At 34.0% G+C, this 21,570-nt stretch overlaps 1 protein-coding gene across 1 annotated transcript in view; it reads right to left on the bottom strand.

Moving 5' to 3' along the window:
* LOC114327316 (receptor-mediated endocytosis protein 6 homolog) overlaps positions 1-21,570 on the bottom strand; it is a 69,585-nt gene that overhangs the window by 24,100 nt on the left and 23,915 nt on the right. Inside the window, exons 7-16 of the mRNA XM_028275901.2 lie at positions 19,041-19,230; positions 18,741-18,985; positions 18,524-18,683; positions 17,827-18,018; positions 17,457-17,658; positions 14,118-14,382; positions 8,553-8,766; positions 7,992-8,240; positions 2,766-3,005; positions 85-296 (exon numbers count right to left, since the gene is read on the bottom strand). Coding sequence (XP_028131702.1) covers positions 85-296; positions 2,766-3,005; positions 7,992-8,240; positions 8,553-8,766; positions 14,118-14,382; positions 17,457-17,658; positions 17,827-18,018; positions 18,524-18,683; positions 18,741-18,985; positions 19,041-19,230 — 2,169 coding nt within the window. The remainder of the gene's footprint in view (positions 1-84; positions 297-2,765; positions 3,006-7,991; positions 8,241-8,552; positions 8,767-14,117; positions 14,383-17,456; positions 17,659-17,826; positions 18,019-18,523; positions 18,684-18,740; positions 18,986-19,040; positions 19,231-21,570) is intronic.

Below are 21,570 nucleotides of genomic sequence, written 5' to 3'. Positions count from 1 at the left end.
TCCAAATTAAATAGTTTTTTTCGAAATTAACACATGATAAAGGCCCTTAAATGTCTAAGAAGAGGTCCATTTTGATGTTCTTACCTTAAGGTAATGTGGAATTTCCCAAGTGTTACTTAATACTAAACGTAATTTGTTCTTAATGTCATTAAAACTATTAACTTCTTCACTATTACTATTGCTTCTGTACACACTTTTTCCTTTTAGAGATTTATTCGAATCACAGTTTTCTTTAATAGTCTCATTCTCGACGAAGGGTTTTGTTCGATATTTGGCTAAAATATCATCCGATACTTCTAAAACAACAAAAAGTTACATTAGCAAATTATTTGGATTAACTTTATCAATGGAGAAGGAAGACTTGAACATTATCAGAGTATTATGGGAGATTTAAACGCTCGAATAGGCAACCAAGTAATACCCGGAATAGGGAACTTGCACATTTTTTTATTACATAATAATGTTCAGTTTTGTATAAAAATGAGATTTCCAAAATTTTACGATTCAAAAACTCTTAATAACTTAGAAGTAATGTTGTTCTGAAGCTATTTTCTTGTGGCATTTTTATAATCAATTACTTTTAATGGGAAATAAGCCACAATTTTACCAAAAAAATAATTTTATTAACGTTTCGAAGCCCAAATCGGGTTTCGTTGTCAATATACAAAATACTACTAAAATAAACAAAAATGTTGTTGCTAAGTAAAAAAATTCTTCTAATAATTTATTTAATCTGACTCATTTATATCGGCAATTCAGACATGTATTATACATTTTAAAATAGAAGACTTTAAAATGATATCGCCAATATTTATGAGTTGCGTTCCTTGGACGACTTTACTAAAAGATAGTTCATTCGATTACATGAAATCAATCCCAACTTAAAAATATCCGTCACAAAAAAAATCATAGCATGTGATCTGTCTTTAAAAAGACAACCAAATATGCAACGATGACAGTAAAATTCTCGCGTTAGAGATTTCATAGTAAATCACGAGGGAAAACCAGGAAAAACCTCGTGATACTATCCTGACATCGTAAGTATTTGCTCTTATATTTAATTTACTTTCAAAAAACTAATACCAAATTCTGACTTTAATATGTTTAAATTATAAATAATATTAATAATACATAGATATACAATAAGTAATACTAAAATATAAAATTTGTACTAACTCGACATGTTATTGACTTACTAATCGTGGTATTTTCTTTCTATTGACTTCCTCTTTCAGTATGGGTAACCACATCTTACTGCATTCTACCGAGGAATTTGCGACACAATTGGTTTCATTTAGCATAATTAGAGCCGCTTCTTTGATTTTTTTCTTTTTACTATCTGATTCTATCAGGACTATATTTGAATCTCTCCACTGAAGTACAAATTTAAAGTCTTCTTTATTTTAAAATAGTTCAAACGACCGGTGACGTCACAGAGCTTAACTATGTGGTTCCGTTTATGGTTATATTTACGTATATTCTTCTTCTTCTTCTTTAGTTTATTGGCCTTCACCTACTTGGGTATTTGCCCAGCTCGTCGTCGGGGAATAAAGGAAAAATATTTATATTCTAATGACATTTATCGTACCTATGTCGTTGTAATAATATATACCAGTTTGTTGAGATTGGAGTTTGATACAGTTTTTTAAGGAAAGGAAAGAAGGTTTACTATTGAAAATAAAACCATTTTGTAAAAGTACAAATTTTCTATGAATAGTTCAAACGATCAAAAACACTTTTAACGTCACATAACTGTATTTTTTACTGACGTTTATAATGTAATTTAAAATTATATATACAATTGGTGTAGAATGTAAACATACAACCCCGTGACGTCACGACGCGTTTTGGGGTGGCTGGTATAAGTTGAACTTTTAGTCGTCTTTAGGGGCCAAACGAAAGACAAACAAAACTTTTTTATCTTTGATACAGGTTCTAAATTATGTTCTGTTGTGATTTATACCATTTTTTTTTCGAATTTAAAATTTTATGCAAGTTCCATATTCAGCAAAAACATAACGAAAATGTTAAAAACGAAAATGGACAAAAATCTATGATAGATTATTGTTATACATTAGATTTGTTATAACCAACAGATAAACATCAGATAAACTCATCCGATGTATGTAGGTAGCAACCATAGCCTAGCAATAAGTAAATTTAATATCACGAAATACTTACACACCTAACAGAGCGGCACCAGCACAAAAAAAATCAGAGTCGAAGGACTAAATAAGCAATCCACGGAATACTTATACCGAAAAAGAATATCAAAGAAAATTGCCGACAATGAAATATTAGAACACCAAAACATAGAGGAAAGCTGGGAAAAACTCAAAAATAACATAATTAACGAAGCAACAGAATCAGAGAGAGGAAAGTAACGAACACTAACAGATCAGAAAAGAAAACCCAATGGTTTAGAGAGGAAGTGAAGATAAAATGTGAAGAAAAGAAGAAAGTCTTTTTACAGTACAGACGAACACAACATTCATACAACCTTACATACAACACAACATTCATACTTTAGTCAGACAAATAAAAAGGGGACACTGGCAGAGTTTCTCAAAGCAGATGGAACAGGACTTCCACGGAACACAAAAATAAATATGGAAAATGATTAGAGGACAAGGAAAAGAAATGAATGAACTAATAAAAACGAAAAACATTCAGAAAGAAACATGAGCAGACTAATGACTACACTAAAAGAAAAAGAAAACGAAGTTTATTAATATGATTTTGATCAAAACAATATTATTACTCACCTGTATTATTTCCTAATTTTGTCGTACTTTTACCTACGTATCCGTCGTTGTCCAAACGAAACTCTTCTTGATTTCGCAGGCTCTTTCCTCGCCTATTTTTGAAGCCCATTCTCAACTTCCCGAAGAATCCGCCGCGTTTAGATCTACCGTCGTCGTCCAATCCCTTATCAGCGCTCATGTCGAAGCTGATGCTCTTAGGTATGGCGCCAGTCGAAACGGACGGTTTCAGACCTCTACCAGCTGAAAAAAATCGATATTATATATATAATATACTCTATGACTAGGATAAAAAGGTAGAAACTGCTTATTGATCGCCAACAACACTTTCCTGAAACCAGAACTATTGCGGAATACGAGGTGGTCTCATCTATGATATAGCTTGGAGCTCGGAGCAACACAGGCAGTTGTGAACCCGAAATTCGAAGACGCATACAACTAGTAAGAGCAGCAATGACGAACTAAACTGGATAAGGCATGATCGTCTCTTCGCATTACTATGGCAAACAAGAAGAGGCTCGTTTCAACTCTGGTCTTTTCCATATTTTACTACGCATGCAAGATTTGGACAGTCAATCAGATAGAAGACGCATAGACGGAAATGTGGACATGGAAACGACTGTTTCGAATTCCATGGACAGCTTCTTGTACGACTGTCTCCGTTCTAGATGAAATTAACCCAATCAACGTCTCTCTAGTACTATTTACTCGAAAATGGTAAAGTTCTTTGATCATATCCATCAAAGCGATCACAAAATGGAGCGGTTGGTGGAACAATGAAGGCCTCAAAGTCAACGCCACCGCGGCAGATCTACACAAGCATTACGAAAAAGCTCCTCAGCAAACAGTATACTGACCAGTGGCGGCTCGTGGTCTTGGAGACAGGGTCGGCAAGGTTTTTTTGTCTTCTCGTATAGGTACACCATCAAACTAAAAGGCTTAAATCATCATAGGAGATTTTGTTGTTTTTTGTTTTTTTTTTATTTGATGTACTTGACATTCTCTCTTGTTTCATGGTGTTTCGACAATACGTGTTGATTCTTTTGAAACAAGATAAATCCCGTTTATTTGAGGCAGAAATTGGTGGTAATAAGAAAATTGATGAACAGTTTGTTGTAATGAATTGCAGTACTTACTACATAGAATTATACATACATATTTTGTAACTTATCTCACTTTCTGAAAATATTTGGATCGGCATAATTTTTAAGTACCTAACTTGTAATAATAAATATCTTGGAAATTCTTTGGCAAAGGGTACTTTTAAATTTTGAATCGTAAAAGAGGTCAAAAATTTGCAAATCTTCAAAATTCGAAAAACGACTATCTATTTGCATATAATAGTAGGTATCCAAAATTTCAAGATATACCTACTCGTTTTTCGAGATATGTATCATGTCAGTGTCTTTTTTGGGATGGTTCGGAAATATCAAGCGAATCCAAAACGTCACTGCGTATATATTGGAAACTACTATCATTACGGAAATATCTGAGATTTTGCACCAGCTTTCGTATTCTATTTTTGGAATTAATAATGTCAGTTGACTGATTTTGAACAACAATGAATATCTTGGGCCAACTCTGTCTTAAAAATATTTAACAGAATATTAAAAGAGTAATCATTTAATAAAGTTCTCAAACCGATTGCTTCACGGATCGAGGTATCGCCGCTTTCAAAATCGTCGCCTTCGATAATAAAATCAAAAACTTTCAAAAGCTGTTAAGAAAATCTGCTACAGATACTAAAACTACTAGAGATAATCTGCTTAGATAAAACTAACCGAGATTTAAAATTTCATCGCTTCTGACAAACTGTTCGCTGTTTTTTCGAAACAATTTTGTTCTAAAGCAGTAACCCGTTTAGGTGAGCTAAACTGGCAAGAAAAGACGATATTCTTTATTTTTTACACGTATCATGCAAAAATAAATTCATTATATGCGCATCATAGTTCATAGTGAGTAAAGCTTGTGATGCAATAGTTTTAACTTTTAACTGGAGACCATTCAATTCACCACACATCACAGCAACGCCGTCATAAGATTGCCACAGTTTGCCCTACCAATTTATTTTTGATATCAAAAAATTTTAATCTGTTCTTTTAAACACCAAAAATATATTCTGCCTTATTGCTTTTACTCACGTCTCTAAAACCTAAAAACCTCTCATAAATATTACCACGTAATGCGTATCGAACAACAATATAATTGTTAATTGTGAATGACATGATAATCAGAAGTTTCATCTACTTCCAGCGAAAAGCAAATGGTTTTCTAAATCTCAGATTCAATAACGTTATTCAAAATGTAACTATTTGATTATATTATGTATTAATTCATTCTGTATTACGAATACACTTCGAATCAGAAAGTAAATATTTCTAAAACAATTTTATTAATTCTCTATAATTACTTTGATTTTTAACAAATGCTTCGATCCATCATGTCCACTAAATGATAATTCCTGACAACTTAAAAAAATTACAATATCAAACGACGTAAAACCGCGTGATTATTTTTGACAATTTCTGCCGATGCGATGCGATGCTCCAAATGAAACACGGACCGGCAGATTTAAATGTGCCGTACTTGGCCGCTCAAACCCCAGTCGTCCCCAGTCCAATGCCCACGGAGAGAATGTATGTATGTTCGCTTTCGCTTGCTCATCGACTTGTTATGTCGTTGAGTTTTACGTGTCGTCAAGCGTTGGGTACGGCTAGCCGAAAAGTCGGATGAATGGCTCGGATCATTCATTTTTTGAGAAGTCGTGTTATGCGCAGGGATCACTTTTAACGTTCGGATTGATCAAATCCTTTTAAAACCCATGAATAAAATTTAGTCTGTATTATCTGACAGATTTTTTTTACTTCACAGATACAAATATTAAAAAAAATTATATCTATAAATGTGTGGGTCGGCACTGCCGACCCTACCGACCCTGACCGGCCGCCACTGATACTGACGCAGTACACATGTAACTGATGACCGCAACCAGTGGAGAAATGGTATTAATCAAACTACCCCAGCTGAGGAAGCTCAATTATGAACCCCAACACATCTGCTGATGTTAATGGTTCCTATGGTTTTGCTCAGTCGTGTCATATTAGGTAATGTCGAGAATTATGTCGTGTAATTTGAGATAAATCTAACAGTGCCAGGATTGCATTAGCCGAAGGTGCACTTGTTACGAAACTGAAGTGGTATTTGATTGCAATTTGATCTAAAAAACAAAACTTGTATTTATTTTTGTATACAATATTGTAAATTGGTTTGTTGGAAAATAAATAATAGTTTCAACTTTAATTATGCAGGGAATATCAGGAATATCAGGGAATTCCAGGTTAGCTGAACAGACAGGACATGTATTCTGCCCAGCATTATACATCTCCTGAACTGAAACTCGCCTGGAGCTTTTTTTTAAACTAATATTCATTATGTGAATAATATTATAGAATGAATAAAGGCCTTTATTATTATTATTATTATTATTATCATCTATAATGCTTTTAATTAGGCGGCTAAGACAACTTTTCCAGCAATGCTTAAATAACCATGAAATACCTGAAGAATGGAAAGAGGCACATCTGAGCACTATCCACAAAAAGGGAGATAAATCAAAACCTAAAACCTATAGAGGAATTGCAGTCACTAGTAGTGTCAGCAGAATATATGGAAAACTTATTAAAAATCGAATAGAAGAAGAATACCAAAATATGGAAGCTGAAGAACAGGCTGGTTTTCGCGCAGGTCGATCTACAATAGATCATGTTTTCTCTATTACTCAGATAATTGAAAAGAAAGTTGCTCATGGCCAAAAAGTCCATCTGATGTTTGTAGACCTTAGAAAAGCATATGATAGTGTCCCGCTGGTTAAATTATGGGAGGCACTGGAGAAAACAAATGTAAATATAGAATTGGTAAAAGCCGTAAAATCGTTGTACTACCAAGAAACAACAAGAATTAAAACGGGAAATCTCATAACACCTGGATTCACAGTAACTAAAGGACTAAGGCAAGGATGCTGTATCTCACCAACACTATTCAAAATATACTTCGAAGCAGCACTCAACAAATGGAAGAAAATATGTACGAATATGGGCATACCACTAACGGACTCAACTTTGTACATGCTGTGCTTTGCGGATGACCAAGTGATCATCGCACAGGACTCTGAAGATCTTAGTTACATGATGCCAAAACTATTAGAAGAGTTTACAGAGTGGGGCCTAGAAGTGAATATGGAAAAAACTGAATACATGAGTATCAGAGGAGACCAACATAACCTCCGAGTAGAGAAAATCAAGAAATAAAATTATGTGAAGACTACAAATACCTGGGAGTAAAGATCACTGAAGACGGAAAATTAGATGCAGCTATTAAGGAACGAAATATACAGGAAAGGAAAGGCATATCCTTACTGAACAGCGTACTGTGAGATAAAAATATTTTTAAGGAAAATAAGAGAAGAATATATAACACTACAATAAAAAGCATCACAACATATGGATGCGAAGTTTGGCCCCTAAAAGACAGAACAGAGAAAATGCTTAGAGCAACAGAAATGGACTTCTGGCGCCGTTCGGTGGGAATATCTAGACGCGACAGAATAACAAACGAGAGTCCGAGAAATCATGGGAGTTACACATACTATTGTTGACGACATCAGGACAAAACAACTCAGCTGGTACGGACACGTAAGGAGAATGCTGGAGAATAGAATACCAAGACAAATCCTCGAATGTCAACCAAGAGGGAGGCGCAAACCAGGAAGGCCTAGAAGAAGTAGGAGAGAAGGAGTTGATGGAGAAATCAGGGACAGAGAACTCGAGGACGATCTATGGAATGACAGAACGAGATGGAGATTGGAAATCGGAACAAGTCGAAGAACGTTGTAAACCGATATTATATATTATATATCATCTATAATATTACATCTTGGTGTAGAAATATAGTGAAACATCGCACCTCGCCAGGCACATCGCCCCGCAGTCCCGCACATCGCCGAAGAAACAAAACACTGCAATTAAATAGCAGTGAACATAGTGGAGCGTCGCACCTCGCCAGCCATCTCGCTATTTGTTATTTGTATTCACTATATTTCTACACTTAGGATATATGAAAGCTCAGGAAGTAGCATTTGAAGGCAGGAGCAAGAATTATGACAGTAGAATAAATCGATTTGACTTCCTGCGTCGAGTCCAGATAATCTAAATAAATGGATATCAAACTCACCAACGCCTTTCTTCCCGATACTCATCACAGACAACTCACTGGTACTTTCAGAAGGTGTCAGAGTAACGTTCAAGCTGCTGCCTGAGCTGTTTAACCACTGCTTGTTTTCCCATTGCTCGGAGGCGTTCTTGTTCTCTAAGCTGTGACTGCTGGAGCCGCTAGAGCTGGAGTTTAGGCTGCAGTTGCTCAAGAGGATCTCGTTGGGACGATTGTGGTGGTTCTTTTCGGGTTCTACCATACCACTGGGACCTACATAATAAAGGAATCACTTAGACGATAAAAATAATGAGTTACCAGGTGAATTAAAACAGACATTAGAAAATGGCGAGTATTGAGCGATCTCCTTAGGTCTCCAGATGCGAACACTAGAAAATTTAAAGTATTACTAAGCATTCGACGGTCTGAAAGTTGTTATTTTTAGTAGATCCCATAAGAAACTACAAAGTTTCTTTGGTCTACTTTGGTAGACTTGGACTTCCTTTTAAATAAAATAGTACCGTCTAAACTTATCTGTTGGAAAGAACACTATAAACGTCAAAATATTTAAAAATACAAACTTACCAGCCAAGTTGTTTAAATAAGAATCCTTAACAATTAATCCATTCTTGGCAACTGTAGCTTTGTAAATAGTGGTCTTCACCTCAGTACTCTCAGCCAACGATTCCGACTGTTCTAAAGTTAAAGCTTTAAACACTCTGTTGGCGTTATTATCTGTCTGTTCCTGATACATTTTCCCGTTAACTATTTCATTTTTGATCTCTACCTTACTGAATTCCTATAAAAAACAAAAATATTATTTATTATTATATTATTACTTATTTTAGACAGGCGACGCACACCCAAAAAGATGCATACAAAAACCAAAGAGCCCCCCAATAACTGACTACTGCCGCTGCCTGCCCCCTCTCAACCGGTTTCTCCATTCATCCCTGTCGTTCAAGCTGTCTTTTTCTAGATTTTTCCTTTCCGTAGATTGATCTACTTCCTCCCGTAACGATCTTCTGGGTTTTTACACGAGCGGGACACCCTCAAAAAAGCGCTTAGTTTTCGAGATACTGACCACGGAGGGCCGAAGGGCTAAGTTTATTCATACTTTATATTTTCAAAATCATTGTCAAAATCGCAATTTTAACCTAAAAATAAAAAAAATGAAATCACGTTTTTTTGCGTTTACCTCGCTACAACTCTGTTCCGTTTTAATATTTTTTTCGGAAATTTTTACAGTATATAGCTATAATATTTCTGAAGACAACGGTACCTGTTTCAAGCTTCTATTCTTATCCTGATAAAGGTTATGAATTTTTCAAAGGAAAAGGTGCGGATTTGTGCATTGCAAAGTTTAATTGCAAAAGTTGTGTGACGAAGTTTAAAATTTAGCTTTTTAATTACGTTTATGTTAAAATAATAACTATTTTAGTTGTATATTATTATTTATATTCACATATTTGCATGTGCATATATATACATGCACACTCCAAAAACAGTGAGGTAAGTATCAATGCATGTATATATTGCAAAACAATTATTTTTTTGGGTGGAGTTTGTTCTAGATTTTCTCAAAATGACAATAAAAAATGTCAAAGAACATGTGAAAGCAATCTCTTAGGGTTTTCTAATTAGACGCATCAGAAAGTACGGAAAATTTCCTACAAAAAATGTTGTATACATTTTTTTCCATACTCAAATCTTAACCCTGTAAACGACATTGAAAAATGTGAAGAGTCTAAAACTTCGGTGTTTATAAGAATAGACGTAAATATGACAAATTATGCTTGGAAGTATGTATTAGAAGGCTGCATTTGTCATTATGACACTTTGTGCTATACAAAGTAGTATTTGAAAGTACATAGTCTCTGAGTTTCTGTTTGCCACGTGTGTTGGAAGTTAATATTTATATTAACTATGGAGTGTTTTTGTGTCTATTTTTGAGTGTCAACCGTTTAAATTTTAAGTCGCCAAATCAAAAGTGAAACCATTCAACGAAACATTTTTAAGTAATTTTCGAACATTTTACAAAGTTAAGAAAATACTTGGTCATCAATTCAATGAGGTTCAGTTGCCAGATAATTGTGAAAGTTCTATTGAATATCATTCTTCGTGCTATAATGCTTTGCTTGATTGAAAAAGGGTACCTAAATAAATTATTACTAAAATTGTATAACGTAATTTTTCTCAACTTTCTACAAATGAAATAATAATGTAATTAATATGTCACATGGCAAGAAATAATTTGCTGCCAAAATAAATCGATTAGTTTAAATTTGAAGTTACGATTGCAATTTATTATGAATTATTGTCAAAAGTGACAGTTTTTCTTAAATGGAAATGTATTCATAGACATAAGGGTAGACAGGGCTTTTCATCGATTGTCATTTGTTTCGAGCTTCTGTCATGTGTCACATAATATTAATATATCTACGCCATACGTCTCTAGTTTGTATCATTGGTATGTACTAATAACGTATGACGTAGATATATTAATATTATGTGACACATGACAGAAGCTCGAAACAAATGACTGTGAATGAAAAGCCCTATACAGTGCAAAAAGTCGATAGGTGGTCTATCTATCTCTTTTAACCAAGCGATCCCGCGCATGTGGCAGACAAAGATAGCTAGACCACTCAATCCATAATATAATTTGCCTGATCTACTACAAATGTATTACAGTGAGGTATCTAAATGATGTTGACATAAATCGAAAGATATCGATTGTAATTGATTGCAGGTACTTTTGACATAGAATAATCACCCCTTATTGAAATTTTCAAAAATTATTTTTTTAAATTGTCCGACTACAAAATCTACCCCTTATTTTTTTCCGACAACAGTCATTCTTGGTAAGGAATAATTTACTTAATTAAATTTCGTCTTTGTCGGAAAGCTATTTATCACCAGAATTTTTGTCTATGTCTTACCTGTTTAGAATGTCCGACTACGAAAACTTCCCATTAATTTTGTAGGACAAAACTTCCAATTGATTTTTTAACCTTTCATTAAACTCTCATGCAAAAATCAGACTGCTATTCATCACCAACATAATTCCTGTGATGTGACATGTTCTACGTGTCGGACTCGTTAAAATGCCCAACATTTTTGTCGGACAAACATTTTCATGTCGGACTTGACATGAAAAACAACTTGCTATTTTTCACAATCATAAACTTGTCAGGACGACACGTTTATCATGCTCCACAGTTAAAACTTCCCCTGTCCCAGTGTTCTCGTGCATCAAAGTTTGTCCGACTAGACACCGTTAAGCGATTAACAAATTTTCAGCTTGCTATTAATCAACTTTTCTTTCTTACGCGGGATCCAGGTCTACTAGCTTGTTCTTTATATCGTCAGTAGTAGTGCCGTCTCTAGAATAGTGGAGCCTATGTACTTGAAAGTTTTGGTGCACTTGATTTTTTGGACATCTGGGATTTCGAAATTCGGGGCGTCATCTGATCCCCTTACCATGTAATCTGTCTTATTGAAGTTGATTTCTAGTCCATTCTTCTTCTGTGAGTTTTCTAATCATGTAGGAGAGGTCTTCTTCACCTTGCGTCATTACTACCTGGTCATTAGCCAAGCTTAATGTGTACAGACATTCGTCCCTGATAGGTATACCAATTTCACTGACCATTCTTTTCGAGGGTCTTAGTACCATTTCTAGAAATATTTTGAATAGCGTTGTTGACGTAGAGCAGCCTTGTAAGAGTCTTTTGGTTGTTTGAAATTTTTCAATTTTTCGCAACAGTCGCCATTTCGGCGACTTTAAAACAGCAGTTCCGGTTGCAACTCTAAAACCGGAAGTCTGAGGGTCAAATTTCTCACCTTTAGTGCCATCCTTGGGTTATAAGCTTTCATTCGACACCTCATTTGTCATTCTACCTGGTGTAATGACGTGGGAGTTGTGTTTATAAAGTGCCCGGTACAGACGGACTTGGATAATTCAACGTTTCCACTTTTTTTCAAAATGGGTGAAAATAAAAACAAATTATCTGTCATTCGTACAAAAAAAAATTATTTATAGGCCAGGAAACGAAGCTTTTTACCTCGCAATTTTTACAGAATGGACCGATTTGCTTGAAATTTTGAGAATAAGTAGTGGATACTCCAAGGATCAAAATCTATACGATTCCGAAAGGCGTTATTACCATGGGGGTGGTTGCCACCCCATCTCAATGATGGAAATTTTTTATTATATTTTGACCGCAAAAGTTAATAAAAACATTTATTCTAAGCAAAAAGTGTTCTATATATTTTTTTGATAAAATTAATAGTTTTCGATTTATTCGCTATGGAAAGTGTTAGTTTTATATAAAAAAATCAATATTTTTCGATATACAGTCGAACCCGCTTATTGGAATAGCTTTTGTGCAAATCGAAAGTATTCCTATAACCGGGATATTCTAATAACCGATCATTGGTCGCTAGTAGAAACGTTTCGGGACCTTAAATTTCTATTCCTTAAACCGGGATATTCCTTTAAGAGGTATTCTTATAAGCGGGTTTGACTGTACTCATTTACGATTCACTCAATTTTTTCCTTAGAAATTTTTTTCAAACCAAGTTCTTGGGAATTAAATAACCTACAATTTTATATTGAAACATTTTTTCGTATTTCTGGTGCTAATCTTTCTATTCTGAAGAAAATGGCATTTTTACCAAACTACAAAAATTCGTTATTCGCTTTTAACTCCAGTTTTTTTAAAACTAATCATTCTAAGCCAGTCAAACTTCTAGAATCTATTAATAATACATAAATAAATAAGAATAAATAAGGCCAATGACTAAAAACATCGCTAACTTACATTATTATGCTTCCAATTGGATTTCTCCTTTTTTTTTTCAAAAAAATATATTAATTTTTTAACCGGAACTTTTTTATTTTTCATCTTAGAAAGTTTACTAAAAAATAATTTTGTAGGCTTTTAAAAGATCTATAAGCCTATTAATATTAAATCTTTTTAAAATCCTCAGTCGCAAAAAGATGTGACTTTGAAAGGGTTGGTAAAGGTGATTTTTGCATGTTATTCCAAGTTTTAATTGTCAATAGCTCACTCAATTTTCGCCGTAGAAAAAAATTTTTGCAAACGGAGTTCTTGGTAATTAAATAAGCTACAATTTCATATTTAAACATTTTTTCGTATATCTGATGCTAATCTTGCTATTCTGAAGAAAAGGCCATTTTTTCCAAACTACAAAAATTCGTTATTCGCTTTTAACTCCATTTTTTTTTTAAACTAATCATTATAAGCCTACTAGAACCTATTAACTTCTAGAACCTATTAACAATACATAAATAAAAAAGACCAAATAAGGTTAATGACTAATTTTAATTAGGATGGTGATTAGGGGGTTGCTTGCGATCACTTTTTCGCTGAAAAAAATGAGGACTGACATTCTTTTCATTATAGGTCACTTAATTTTTGAGCTACAGACTTTTTTTATTTCTGGAGATATAGTAAGATATTTTTAAGTACTTTAAATTAGTTTGAACAAGTTGTCCTCGAAAAATGCACAGTTTTCCCGTCTTTTGACTTTGAAACTACAATATTTAGCATTTGACGAAGACGAGCCAACATATAACAAAGTATAGCTCGATTACTATTGGTCTTAAAGAAAATGTAAAAACAAGGTTTTGTTTATTTTTTCAAAAGGTACATTTTTGTTAAGTAAAGTTGTTTTGATAAAACGACAACTTTTGAGTTATTAGCAGAAAACTGATTAAAAACATTGATTTTTTCGATATAAAACTAACACATTCGATAGCGAATAACTCGAAAACTATCAATTTTAGCAAAAAAATGTATAGAACTTTTCTTGCTTAGAATGAATGATCTTACCAACTTTTGCGATCAAAATATAATAAAAAATTTTCACCCCCGAGAGGGGTGGCAACCACCCCCATGGTAAAAGCGCCTTTCGGAATCATATAGATTTTGATCCTTGGACTATCCACTACTTATTGTCAAATTTTCAAGCAAATCGATCCACTCTGTAAAAATTGCGAGGTTTTGTACTATTTTAAGCTTCATTACTTGGACTATTAGGTTTGGATCAGTAGTCTTTATTGGGGGGGCTATTTGGTTTTTTGCGCCGCTTGACTATTATTTAGTTCCAAATAAATTTACTTACTTGAAAATTCGAAGTAGATGACGCAGAAGTTACCACGTATTTGTTTTTGGCGCTCACGACAGCAGTTGGACCGTTAGCGGGTGGTAAGAAGCTCATATTCTGGACGGTAACGCTAGAGACGTAGTTCTGATTGGTTGTAATCGGAACGAAAGAGTTAGAGCACGTAGAGAGGCGTCGACTACCACAAGCGGTATCGTCAGTTTCCGATCGCGTGTCGTCGGATTGAGCGACGCTGATAGAGTCGTCGTTATCGACTTCAGTTAACCTATAAAATGTTAAGATTGGTACAGCACGACCAGATTCACTTTGTATTTGAGATTTGGATACGCATTGTTGATGACGTTCGGTTTTTCCATATTTTGTGAATTTGATACCGTGCAGGTATTTTACTAGGTGAGACGTTACCAAAATAAAATTTAAAAAATTTGAAAAAACCGAACGTCAACACCAGTTCGCATCCAAATCTCAAATACAAAGTGAAACTGATTGTGCTGTAGGTTGTAGTACAATTGTAAAGAAATATCTGAAACAGCGAAGGTCATTCAGGTAGCAAATCAAGGAGAGGGGACTTCAGTTGCAGCCGTTGATGCAAAGAGTAAACATCTATTTAGAATGCATTGTGCACGGAATCAACATATCAACATAAACGGGAAGAATCTCAATCACCTCAGATATTGCGATGATGTTGTCCTTATTACATACAACCAACCAAGAAGAACTAGCCACAATGCTGACTCAACTAGCACATGCAACGGAGAAGATTAAAAATGAACATGAGTAAAACCAAAATCATGACAAATACAAACGACAGAATAAATGTAAATATAAATAATGTCAATATTGAGGTTGTTGACGAATATATATACCTGGGTCAAATAATCAAAGCTAATAAAGAAAACCAAACAATTGAAGTACAGAGAAGAATCCGTGGGCAGCATTTGGAAAGTTAAGATGGATATTAAAAGGCACAAAGATACAACAGTACCTAAAAACCCGTGTATTTGACCAGTGCGTCCTTCCTGTTCTGACGTATGGCTCAGAAACATGGACATTAACAAAGGCCAACATAAACAAAATTGAAATACAAGACAGAAAATCAAACAAATTGATACGAGAGAAAACAAAAGTAAAAAATGTATCAATGCGAGACAGGAAGATAAAAGATGGAATGCTGAAATACAAAACTGGAGACCGTGGACAGAAAGAAGAGGAAGAGGAAGACCTCAGATGCGATGGAAGGACGATATTGTAAAAGCTGCAGAAACTCACTGGAAAAGCGCAGCCAAGGACAGACGGAAATGGAAAGATTTGGGGAAGGCCTATGTCCAAAGTTTAATAGAAATGGGCTAAAAGAAGAAGAAGAGAAGTGCACGAAATAAGAGGTTTTGCCACATTACCAGATAAAATCGTCGAATAGTTGTTTATAAACATGAATATTACAAGTGCCGTGAAAAATAGGACACTACGTGCACAATTCCGTGAAAGTATATATGTTTTAGTCAATGCCCGAATTTCAGGCAATCCTCAGGTCTGACTGACGGTCTTAGCCAAAACCCGAAATAAATTACAGTTTCGCCCTTTGACTAGTCAAACCTAGGAGAGACTACGTTGGTCAGGCAAAGGTCGAAATTTAATTTTATGAAATCGGGGTTTGACTAGTCAAACCCCGATCATGTCGTAATTTGTTAGATTAGGTTTAATAGAACGTCATTTTTTAATTGTAATGTTTACATTTTCGTAATTAAAATTAAAAAATTAGTAAAAATAAAATAAAAATTTCATCTTTTAAAAAATTTGTGTTTATTTTCTCATGTTGAGGCATTATGGCATTTAGAGTTGCACAATACGTTAGTCCTTTTAAGCGTCGTTTAAACACAACGACAAGTCACAGCAACTAGTTGTGATGACAAGTTGAAACGCTGTTTAGACGCTGCGATTCAATGCGATACCACCTTCAACCCAACTCCAACTTTGATAAGTTGTGCGATGCACCGTTTACACACAATGATAAGTTGCAACAACTCGATTGACCTTGATAAGTTGTTTGATTTATCGCTGTGTTTAAACGATCCTTTACACTTACATGGTTTTGAAGAGCACTTCTTATTGCAGTGGTATTTTATAAATCCTTGTCCTCCAAATTTAGAATCTTTTGTACTAATTTCTCTTAGAGAAACGTCTGGAACATCTTCGAAATTAGGAAAATTCTGTTTGCATTCTCTTATTTGATTTCTTGAAAAAAGTGTGTTTATTGTTCCGTATTTCGTACCAACTCTATATAAACCGTCAATTATTGTTTTATTTTGTATGGTACCCAAAATATTTCTAGCATCTCCTTGGTAAGCGTTCGAGCATGTGTTGTGCGCAGACAGAAAAGATTAAAATAAATGAAGGAAATGCGATCGAAGGTCTTCATGCCCAAGCTAATGCTATGAAACAATTAAGTGAAAAAAATGTCCTCCAATTTCAAAAGGAAAAACTGTAACAATACATATCCCCAGCTTTGATAGAGCCAAAGATGATGCTCGAAATATTTTGAGTAGAATACAAGATAAAACAATTGAAGGTTTATATAGAGTTGGTACGAAATATGGAACAATAAACACACTTTCAAGAAATCAAATAAAAGAATGCAAGGAGAAATTTCCTAATTTCGAAGATGTTCCAGACGTTAAGCTGTCTCTGTCTCTAAGAGAAATTAGTACAAAAGATTCTAAATTTGGAGGACAAGAATTTATAAAATGTTACTGCAATAAGAAATTATCTTTCAAATTACGTAAGTGTAAAAGGTCTAACGTATTCTGCAACTCTAAATGCCATAATGCCTCAACATGTGAGAATAAACATTATTTTTTTATTTTAATTACAACAATATAAAAATAATAAATATTAAAATTAAAAAATGACGTTTTATTAAACCCAATCTAACAAATTACGACATGATCGGGGTTTGACTAGTCAAACCCCGATTTCATAAAATTAAATTTCGACCTTTGCCTGACCAACGTAGTCTCTCCTAGGTTTGACTAGTCAAAGGGCGAAACTGTAATTTATTTCGGGCTTTGACTAAGACCGTCAGTCAGACCTGAGGATTACCTAGTCAAACCTAGCAGTGCCTGAAATTCGGGCTTTGACTATAACATATACAATATTTTAAAATTCACGCAAAAGGAAGCAGAAATTTTGCTGTGAAAAAAATTACAAATAAAAAACAGAAAACCTTTGAAATCCTATTGGTCTGACAACGTCGCGTATCCAAAGTTTTCGATCGATGTGACCTTGATGGTTTCAGATATTTCTGTCAACCTATACTTAGACTGACAAGAAGGCAATACTAACCTTTCAGTATCCGATGTCATCACATCAGTAGACCAAGCGCTTTCACTCTGAGTTTCGGACAAATCTAAAATATTGGACACTTCTTGGATAGATTCGGGTAACTGTAGCGGGTGTCTAGATTCTCCAGCATCCAACGTTTCGTTGTCGGAAGCCAAAACGTCGGTACTCCAAGTTTCCGAAATGATAGAAATCGTTTCGTCACCTTAAAATTTATAACAATCAATGACAGATGAAAATGCATCATCTGGTTCGTAATTACAGTTTCAGTTATCAAGGTCATGATTGGATAAGCTATAAATGGCACACCTGTATTTTTTCATTGTTCTATTTTCACTAAAAATTTTTATTTCACTCGCCAAGTAGTACTTACCTTCAAGAAGCTTTTTGATTTCGAATTTACAAAATTTATCGTCGATTTCGGAACGGATTTGCCTGTTGAGATTGAGGTTAGGTTGCGTCTGGGCTACATCGACCTGTCGGGGTTCCGCCAAGGCTCGTTCATCATTCTCGCACACTTGTGAGCTGGGGGTATCGCGACCTGATATGTTCGGTGTACCTCGGCCTGCAAGAAAAATCTTCGTAAGTAAAAATAGTATGAAATGAAATAAAAATGTATACCATTTTTATTCAGTTGCAATGCGAAGGCAAAACTGTCTTATTTTTCACTTAGAACAGAGAGCGCAAGCCAGCACTCTAAATCGACGATTTTCGACTCTATTTGGAGTCATCATCAGAGAGGCGTAGGCCTGCTGCTCTCTGTCTTAAGTGGCCAATTTCCGAGAGCTTATCCCCGCATTGCAACTGACGTTTGAGTAGGTGTCTAACGACATCTGGTAACTGAAAGTCAAAGTTTTAAAGTTTTCAACCTAATAGAAGTATTAAAAATATTGAAAAATATTCCCAAAATATATTTAATTGGAAACTTATTGGACCATTTTCCTGGTAAATGGACCAAATGGACCCTGGTAAATGGTAGGCATTAATATTTTTCAATATTTTTAATATTTCTATTAGGTTGAAAACTTTAAAACTTTGAAAAATAGTAAGTTTTAGACAAAGAAACCTACCAGATACGTTGGCGGATACCATATCTGACAGATTGTCGTTTTGATCTTCATTCTCCAGTTCAATGCTACTGTCAACGGAATGGTTGCTAGCTGCTTCCGATATGGCTTCCAAATTATCTGAAGTATTCCCGATGGATCCCTCATCGTGAAATGTAAATGACTAGAAAACAAATCAGTATAAAATTATAATAGGACTACAAATATATAAAATATTTACTTGTTTCAGGTCTCCATTTGTCGGTGGAGTTTCTGGCATCACAGCAGCATCGTCTTTCTGAAGAGTCCCATCAAAAACATCGCCATTCTTCAACGGGAGACTGGCTTCTATGATTTTCTCTTCAGATATGAGACCGATAGGTTCTATTTGAGCCTGATCTATGGGAAAAACGAGTACAGTAGTACTGTGATTGCTATGGTTCCTAGGAGAATCTGTAACCAACGAGGAAGCCTGATTTTTTGAACCTAAAATACTCAATATAAGTAAACAGTTGAAATAAAACACGTATTGTACTCTTACCTGAATTATTGTTGCCTAATGTGAAGAAATTAGTTAATTTTGAAACGTTTTCTTCATTCATTGCTCTGTTCGATTTTGGTGAATTATCGGCAGATATGCTAAGAGATGACAGTTGTTCCTCTATAGATAAATCTTTAATGAAATTGTCGCTGGACTTTTGTTTAAGCTGGATTTTTTGCAAAATCGTGACCTGAAATAAAAAAAATATAAAGAATATGAAAGAAGTCCGCAAAGAAATTTTAGTCTTTAACAAGAATTTTAATATAGAGCTATTCCAGGTCAAATCAACACTTTGAATTAATTTTTTTCCTGACCTATTTAGATTTTGTTCAAATTTTGGAGTACTCATAGTGGATGATTAGGTGAAAAAAAATACAAAATTTTAAATTTTTATCTCAAGCCGTTTCCGAAATATGGTTATGTAAAATTTTCCACAAAAATCCAAAACACCCCGACCATACTTTATTGGAATGGTTGTAGAAGCTGTCCTAATTAATCTAAAATGTTGGGAGAGGTGTCATTTTGCAGCATTTTTAAAGCTCTTTACAGTATATACAGCATGATGTTATGATAAACAAATTTTTCTCAAACAAAAAAAATATATTTTATAAGTTTTTTTCCAAAAAGTACATAATTTAAAATTTTCATAATAGTCCTACAAATACATAGTACTGTTGTTAAAAACATATAAAAATGTTATCATGGGATGGTGATGGGTTCAACATAAAAAAAAATAAATTTTACACATACAGTATGGCACAAATGAAAGAAATAAATTCGTAGTGTCGCAAGCTGGCGACTTTAAGGAAAAATCCCAAAATAGGTTGATTTTTATTTTTAAATTGTAATTTTTTGACATATATATATCATACTAGTAACGTCATCCATCTGGGCGCGATCACGTAATCGATGATTTTTTTAAAATGAGACTAGGTATCATGTGCTAGCTCATTTGAAAGGTTATTCAGGTCTCTACTCAGTAATTAATAAACAATAATATAATTATTTATACAGGGTGGCAAAAATATTTTTTTAAATTAAATTAATTGACAAAAAAAGAAGACGGTATGTAATTTATTTAATTTAAAATAGATTTTACTATTGCCAGAAACAGATAAATTACATTCATTCTTCTTTTTTGTCAATTAATTTAATAAAAAAAACTTTTTTGTCACCCTGTATAAATATTTATGTTATTGTTTATATTACAGAACAGAGAATTAAATAAACTTTCAAATGAGCTAACACACGACCTATAGTTTCATTTAAAAAAATCATCGATAACATCATCACGCCCAGATGGATGACGTCAATAGTATCATATATATGCCAAAAAATTACAATTTAAAAATTAATAAAAATCGACCTATTTCGGGATTTTTCCTTGAAGTCTCCAGCTTGCGACATTACGAATTTATTCCTTTTATTTGCACTATACTGTATGTGTAAAATTTATTTTTTTTTATGTTGAACCCATCACCATCACATGATAAATTTTTTATTAACAAAACAGTGTTATGTATTTGTAGGGATATTATAAAAATTTTGAATTATGTACTTTTTGGAAAAAAACTTAATCAAAATATATTTTTTTGTTTCAGAAAAACTTGTTTATCATAACATCATACTGTATATATCACTGTAAAGAGTTTTAAAAATGCTACAAAATGACACCTCTCCCAGCATTTTAGCTCAATTAGGACAGCTTCTACAACCATTCCAATAAAGTATGGTAGAGGTGTTTTGGATTTTTTTGGAAAACTTTACGTAACCATATTTCGGAAACAGCTTGAGATAAAAATTTAAAATTTTGTATTTTTGTTTCCCTTATTAGCCACTATGAGCATTCCAAATTATAACCAAATCTGAAGAGGGGGTGGAAATTAGGTGTGTTGAGTTGATATGTAATTACACTATATTCTCACAATTAATAACAGATATTAAAAATGTGCAAAGCAGAGAAACAGAGTAAAATTATCTATGTATGTCATCAACTTGAGAATTTTTTGTGGTCTAAATGTGTTCTTAGAGAATTCCTGATCTTGTAAAAGTGTCTAAAAACAATCATAGAGAAACCTCGAAAAATGCTAGAAACAGACCGGAATGATCTAAAATTGCATTTAACAATATAATTTGAATATTGAATGGGTTGCATGTGTGAGTCCATACTAAGTAAGTAATGAAATAAAAGACGTCTTACAATCAGTTTATCTACATTGGACGACCGGTTTCGCTGTCTATAATGTGCACAGCATCTTCATTTACTTTTAATGGTTCAATTGAGGGCAAGAGAGGCCCTGGGCGTAGACGTATATCCTGGCTGGCCAATCTTAGGAAGTGGACTGGTCTAACGTAAACTGATCTATTTCGAGCTGATGTGAATAGAATAAGATGGGTCAATGTGGTTGCCAACATCTCTAAAAGATAGGCACCTTTAAAAGAAATGATCTGAAAGTTGCACTAAAATTGGAGGATGAGATGTTCGGAAGACAGACTAAAGAATGTAATACCCTGAATAATGGACTAATAG

This window comes from Diabrotica virgifera, chromosome 2 (genome assembly GCF_917563875.1).
Source record: "Diabrotica virgifera virgifera chromosome 2, PGI_DIABVI_V3a".
In the NCBI taxonomy this organism is placed as follows: Eukaryota; Metazoa; Arthropoda; class Insecta; order Coleoptera; family Chrysomelidae; genus Diabrotica; species Diabrotica virgifera.
This window is presented reverse-complemented; position numbering and strand designations above follow the sequence as displayed.